This window comes from Protobothrops mucrosquamatus, unplaced genomic scaffold, assembly GCF_001527695.2.
Source record: "Protobothrops mucrosquamatus isolate PMUCROS unplaced genomic scaffold, P.Mucros_1.0 scaffold707, whole genome shotgun sequence".
Lineage (NCBI taxonomy): Eukaryota > Metazoa > Chordata > Lepidosauria > Squamata > Viperidae > Protobothrops > Protobothrops mucrosquamatus.
Window position 1 is genome coordinate 142,513 of NW_015386988.1, and position 7,143 is coordinate 149,655.

Genomic DNA, 7,143 nt, shown 5'->3' on the forward strand with positions numbered 1-7,143 from the left:
ATCCTGTCCTGAGTTTAAATCAAAACAGCTATCTACCTCTGATGGCAGTATAGTGCCAGGTGTAATTTATCTTGGCACTCTGCTTTGCAGCCCTTAGATAATACATCTGATATGGGAAAGTGCATTGTGCTGCTGTCCTGAGTGGAGCCTTTCATGTGGCATTTTACTGAGTAATTTTAAATTAAATATGATGGAATTTCTGTTCAGTATATCATCCTTGGAACTTTACAACAGGAACAATGAAATGCTTATCTTGTTTCCCAGTATCTCCATTTCACAGCTAGGTGATACAGCCTGAGAAATTATGTTTCAACCAATGTCATTTCTTATAATATTGTCTTCTAACTTTATGGGCTATACTTGCTATGTAATATACAGCTTTTGTCTGTTGGATTAAAATGGAAGTATTTTGTTTGTTTATGTGATTGACATAGCCACCCATCACCAAAGCAACTGGGTAGCTTACAAGGATTAAAAACACAGAGAAAAACCAACAATGCATAACCCCAGTGTACAAGGATAAAGAATAACCCTACTCATATTGACAGTATTGTATGAATCAAGAAAGCTCATATTGATAACAGGAGGACTCATACACTGAAAGAGTATCAAGGATCATCTAGATTTCCAGGGAAATGCTGTCTCACATGCAGCTGCTATTGCTGAAAAGGCGTAACTCTGGGGTCCAACAAAATGACATTGTTTAATAGCAGAGACCTGGTGAATGCCCTCTCTACTAGATCTGGTTGCCTGAGCAAAAACTATTAGGGAATGCTGACATAACTATGAACTTTCCTATCTTCAAGGGGATGTATTAATAATTCTAAAAAGGAATGGGAGATATAAAAAAATTCCATAACTCTAGGGGCCCACCTTCCCAGCTCTCCTTCAGGCCACTTGTGGTGAGTTGTCCCTGCAGTGAATTGGCTATGTGGAAATGTCCTGCGGTGACTTGGCGGTGAGTTGGCAGAGGCGACAAGCTGACAGCGGTGAGCTGACTGCACCAAGCTGACTGCTCTGAGTTGTCCTAGAGCAGGGGTCTTCAAACTTGACCCTTTTATGACTTGTGGACTTCAACTCCCAGAATTCCTCAGCCAGCGTGCCTGGCTGAGGAATTCTGGGAGTTGAAGTCCACAAGTCATAAAAGGGCCAAGTTTGAAGACCCCTGTCTTAGAGCCATCCCATAACAGTCAATATTCTAACAATTTAACATTCATCTGACTCTACAATTCTAGATAGCCTAAATCTAGCCACAAGAATATGACAAAAAGAATGAATAGACATTTCACTTAAATAGAATTTATGATTAAAGACTGGTATTGATTAAAACCATCCTAATTGTCAGGGAACTAGCAAACCTGGGTTACATATCTTACAATGCAAAGTTATTTTCTGTGACAAACATCAAAATGTAATTGTAAATAACTTCTGAATCAGCCACTTTTGCTCTTGAAGGGAGTTTTTGCACAAGATAATACCTTTTCCTTTAAGATCAGTGTATACAGAGCAAATATTTATGTCTCACATTCTGTGACCACCTTGCCTGCCTAACAAGACAATATGTTTAGGCTTTATTGGTTCAGCCCAATTAACTGAAGCCAATTAAATTAGTTTACCTTTTACTTGACTGAAATGGAAACTAAGGGGACCCAAAGGTGTTTTTTTTTTCAAAAAGCCACTGGACTTTCTTTGTTTCTGCTTGAAGACATTTTGCTTCTCATCCAAGAAGCTTCTTCAGTTCCCTTCATTCAGAACTGGAAAAGTTTCTTGGATGAGAAGCAAAATGTCTTCAAGCAAACATAAAGAAAGTCCAGTTGCCCTTTGAAAAAGCACCTTTGGGACAACCATGATCTGGATGACTGAGAATCTCCATAGACATGGAAGCTAAGGAGAGGCTTTAATTGATCCCTGGCAAAGAAATTCATTTGCACAACAAAAAAAGGAAGGAAGGAAGGAAGGAAGGAAGGAAGGAAGGAAGGAAGGAAGGAAGGAAGGAAGGAAATAATCAGCAAGCAAATTTTATAGATAGCAACAAAGTGCTACTAATGAGACAGAGAAAACATTGTGAGAAAACAAGGAACCAATTCAGGAAGCTAATCAATCAATCAATCAATCAATCAATCAATCAATTTTCTTAGCACAGCACAGAAGTAATATTGGAAGATCTAAAAGGTAAGAAAGTAGCCTGTGGTGTCCTAGATTGTCATGGAATTCATGACAACTTGTGTAAATGAGCTTCCTGTGTCTCTTTGCAGACACTCCTACACTACAAGAGCTCCCCAAAGTGATGCAGCCCTTTGTCTAGCTAGTTCAGATAAAAATACCATCCTCCCTATCATGTGACCAGGAAACACAGAAAGCATAGATGAAGCTCTCTCAGTCCTTTTAGCTGTGCTGAAGATGAATTGCCTTGTGTTCTTGGCGATGGCTTTTCTACAGTCCTATCAAAGTAAGACTCATTTCTTAACCAATACATTTCTTTCTTGTTGGTTTTTTGCCTGCTTACTTGTCTTGTGAATCTATGAGGTTTCGAAGTAATTTATTCCAATAAAAGTAAGACCACTGCAATTTGTTTCTGGTGTTGCAATCCTATGGATGTTTACTTATTAGTGACTATATTCAAAATGAATTGGATAATGGAGGATTGTAGCCAATATTATAACCTCATCATATTGCTATTAGTAATAACTTTGGAGATGGGTTTGGTGAGCTTGCTGTGCAACTATAAAGAGTTTAGGTTGAGGAAAACACTTTGTTTGATCAGTGCAGCATGTGTTAAATTGATATTTTTTAACAAAATAAAATTTTTAACCAAATAAACGTGTTCTATTTAGGCAATGTATCTTTAACGGCAGAAGGAAAACATGTGGACTCAATTGTGAAACTCTCCAGGACCATGGCTCTTGAATGTGTCTACCCAAAGAATGCATCTATTTCTCAGATAGAATGGCAGAAGGAAGAGAATCAAAGCAAAAGTAGCATTGCAGTCTTCAGGCTACCTTATGATCTACATATAGAAAGCAGCTATAAGGCCAGAATCCTGGTCACTAATTTTACCTCAAACAATAAGACCTTGATTTTCAGCAAAACCACTGAAGAAGATGTTGGTTTTTACCAATGTTCCTTTCATGCTTTTCCAGATGGGATCTGGGAAAAGACGATACATGTTGTTCAATCTGGTAAGGTAAATCTGTTTATTTCCATTTTATAAGCTGCTGATAAATTCAAATTCTGGATATTTGCCTTTGGAGTGAAAAGGAAATCAAATTTCAGTGAAGATGCCCTCAGGTGAACTTTTCCTACCTTCTCTATGATGTTACAGTGAGTTTGAAGCAGCTCATTCCTCACCCAAAGCCATTGATAGTCAATATATTCTAAAGGAGAAGGAACAGAGATTTTTAAAGTTGGGATGCTACAAAGGAAAAAGAAGATCTTAGCTTTGTCGTCAAATGCTTAATTGGTTAACTCCTGCACTGACCAGGGATTAGATTAGATGATATTCAATGTTACTTTTAACTCATTAGTTCTATCAAACAAGAAGTGTAATTTTTGGAACAGAATAGCAAAATGTCACCTGTCAGAACCCCTGTCCCTTTACAGGTATGGTCACCATCTCTGACCTGGTTCACACATAGCGTAAAGAATAAATATGGTTTTTTTGGTTTGGTTTTGTGGGTCTTGGGAACTGCATGGTTTGCGAACTAAATGTATTCATCACATTTTAAATACAGCCATCTCCCTCACAGAGGAAGACTTCATGACTTTATGACTTCATTCAATGCGTGAATCCAGGCTACTGTGCTTTATTCTACAATGGTGGCATAGAACAAAACATAAAGCAGTGTCTTTCTTTTGCACATACTACATCCCCCAGTTTGGAGCCTCACAACATTTGCATGTAACAGGAAGAGATTATTTTAGGAGAAAGAGAAATTTGAAAGAAATAGAGTGCCTATTCCTTGTTCACCTGCCCATTAGTTTTATGCTCTAAAATGACTCCTTATTTCCTCACTGCATGGAATTCTGACTTTTTTTTGCTAGGAAAAACATTCCTTTGCAACATCATTAAAAAAGGGAGGGAGAATAAATTTGTGAAAAAAAGGTTCAAAGGGAAACATACTGTAGATTCAAGAGACTTCACCTCCCTGTTACCTGAGGTTGAAAGGATTTTTCTTAGCAGAGCAAAAATATTCTTATGCATTTGTACATAGCAGGAGATGTTGAAACACAGTGGAAATAAAAAACTAGAAAAGAAGTGTCCTTTCTTCCTTTCTTCCTTTTTTCTATAAATGTGCCTCTGCTTAAGTTACCCATTTGCTTATAAAATAATTTTAAAATTGTGCATTATGCCTTCATGGCACTTGCAATATTTTCTATCGCCTTCAATCAAAAATGTCATCTTAAAAGTATATTATTTTTCCTCTTTGGCAATGAACAATTTTGCACTTAAAAACCATTGCTGGTGGGTTTAGACAATGAGTCAAAGGCTCTTGAGATGTACTTTTCACAGGTACTGTCGATATTTTATCTAAAGGAAAAAAATGGTACCAAAGGAATTACTGCTTTTCTTTGTAGATGCTGTAGATTATTGCATTCAGTACAATTTATTCCATCAGTTATTAGGAGCCTTTACTTTTGGAAGCTGCCATTGTATGCACATGAAAGAAGCAGACTGTATTCCTGGCACCCTTTCATTCACAAACTTTGTCCCAACTGAAATTTTAATTTGCCTCTTGCTTGGGACTTTGACTATTGTAACTGCTAGTTCAATATTTTTCAACCTCGACAATTTTAAGAAGTGTGAACCTCAACTCCCAGAATTCCCTGGCCTGCATGGCTGGCTGTTCCTTTCCCAGTCAGAATACCCTCCTGGGTTGAACTTTAATTCTCAATATTCCCCAAACAGCCATTTAGTTCTGGGATGACAGAGAATACTCAGGCTAGGGATAGCTGTTTTAGAGTCCCCGGTTTAAATTCTGAATAAATCATAATAACAATAGACTAGGAAGGTTCAGGCTTAGAAAGTCCTCCATGCCAGCAAGAAGGATAAAATATAATTAGAAGTACAATTTCTGAAATTCATGAGGAACTAGACATTTGCCTTTTATAGCTGATATCAAGGCTGAACCTAAATATTTGAAAATTTTGCTGAGATTTTTTAAAAATCTGTGACCAGTAACTTGTTTCTGATGAATATACAAAATTTAGATAAATACTCTAAGTACATATTTGTATTCATATTTGTGTGCGATATAAGGACTCTTGTTTTTAAGAGATTGGTATTCATCAGATAATTGTAAATCAATAACTGGGACTACAGTTTTGACACAATTTTTAGCTCCTGTCTATGGCTGTCATTCATTGTAACACGAGTGTAGTTCAGGATTATCTGGAATAGCACAACATCAGAAACATGAGATTTCTTTTCCTCCACTTTTAAGGGTTCTTTGTTGAAAAGGAGAAAGTATAGCTTTCAGAAGATTCCAATCTTCATTGGAATAATTAGGAACACATTTTTCTTCCTTTGTTCTGTTCTGTTTCCCTAAGGCCCTACCAAGAATCATAAGCCCATGAAATTTATTGACAAAAAATATAAACTCTGAATTTCCCAATCTGGCTACTGAGTCACAGATTGTGCTACTGAGCACAGTCAATGGCTAATCTGGCTAAGGATTATGGAAACTGGTGAAACTATTTTGCTAGTTTAGTTTGCTAATAAACCATCAAGCATAATTAGGCAATATGAAAATAGTTCTTAAAAGGGCTACTATTTACTGAAAATTAAAGAGCAATATAGCCATAATTTTTCATGCATGGACATTTGCTATGTGATAGTAGAAAGTAATTTAAAGTAACTATGGCTTACGTGTCATGTGTCAACTCCTCAAGTCACTCTAACTATTAAATGATAGAAATATGAGATTGTTGTATGGCAGAAAGAAAACCGAAAAGCAAATCTGCAGCTTAAGAAGTCATAAATCTGAAAGTAGACAATTCAGTGAAAGGTAACCATAAAACGATATGCATGCTTTCACATCAGTGAAAGGGTTTGACATGATTCTTCTTTTCTATTGTAACTATCTGCTGATGAAGAATAAAAAAGTAGATGAATATAGTAAAAATATGTGATTAGAGTTGTGTTTCTTGCGCTCAGTAAATATAAACAAATTGCAAGAAAGGGTAGGGAAAAAAAGCTAAAAGCTGTATTAGATCCACCAACATTCTCTTTCTTAGCAGCACCCAATTTTCTTGGGCTCAAATCATCCTTTTAGACGTTTTCTTCACTTCTGTTTTGCTAAAAGTGGAAATGTCTGTTTGACATGATTTACAGTCACACTAGGTAAATGTGTTTTAAGAACTGTTCAAGGTAAAGGACAAAACAGTCAGAAGGGCAGTGCTTTAATGTTGCAGTTGCAGTTGTCATCTTGACGTTTTTGAATCCCCTATGGACAACCCTGAGTGATCAAATACATTTAACAACTTCTTTTCCTGTAATAACTCTCCCCATTTTAGAAAATAAAACAGAATGTTTAATTTTTCCTCTGCTTTTATTTAATATATGTTATACCCAACAGCCAACAGTAAATAGCCCAACCAAAGAACCATTAAGACCACTCCCACCAACACAGACAGGGCAAGCCCCCAGAATATAAACTGAGAGGAAATCCCACTCCTTACTAGCACTGATGATGTTACCTATCTTGGGGAATGAAACATCTGCAGCGAAGCAGCCAAGCTCAGAGAGCAAAGAGGACCCCTCATTTCAACCCTGAGCTACAAATATTCTCCTTTATAAATTATACCCATCAATGATTAGGAACCTGGTGTAATTATAATTAAAAATAATCATTAGCAGCATGTCATATAAAAGAAAAAAAAATAAAGACAAGAGCAGGTATAATAAATTGTTAAGAGTCAAATTACAGTGACAATACATCAAGCAGTTTCTAAAGCCCAAAGTAGGAAACAATATTTTACTTAATATCTGAAACATAGTAAGGAGCAACTGCTTTGTCTGCAAGATTATGCCACAAATGTCCAAACTGTTCACTAAGATTAATTGTCGCTTCTAGATAGCCATTTAGGAAGCTCTGATATATATATATATATATATATATATATATATATATATATATATATATA

The 7,143-nt window shown here is 36.4% G+C and overlaps 1 protein-coding gene across 1 annotated transcript in view; it reads left to right on the forward strand.

Annotated features, from left to right (window-relative positions):
• The first annotated feature begins 2,337 nt into the window (after positions 1 to 2,337).
• CD226 (CD226 molecule) overlaps positions 2,338 to 7,143 on the forward strand; it is an 18,847-nt gene continuing 14,041 nt past the window's right edge. The window contains 2 exon segments of the mRNA XM_015818249.2: positions 2,338 to 2,449; positions 2,835 to 3,179. Of these exon segments, the coding sequence (XP_015673735.2) occupies positions 2,338 to 2,449; positions 2,835 to 3,179 (457 nt within the window).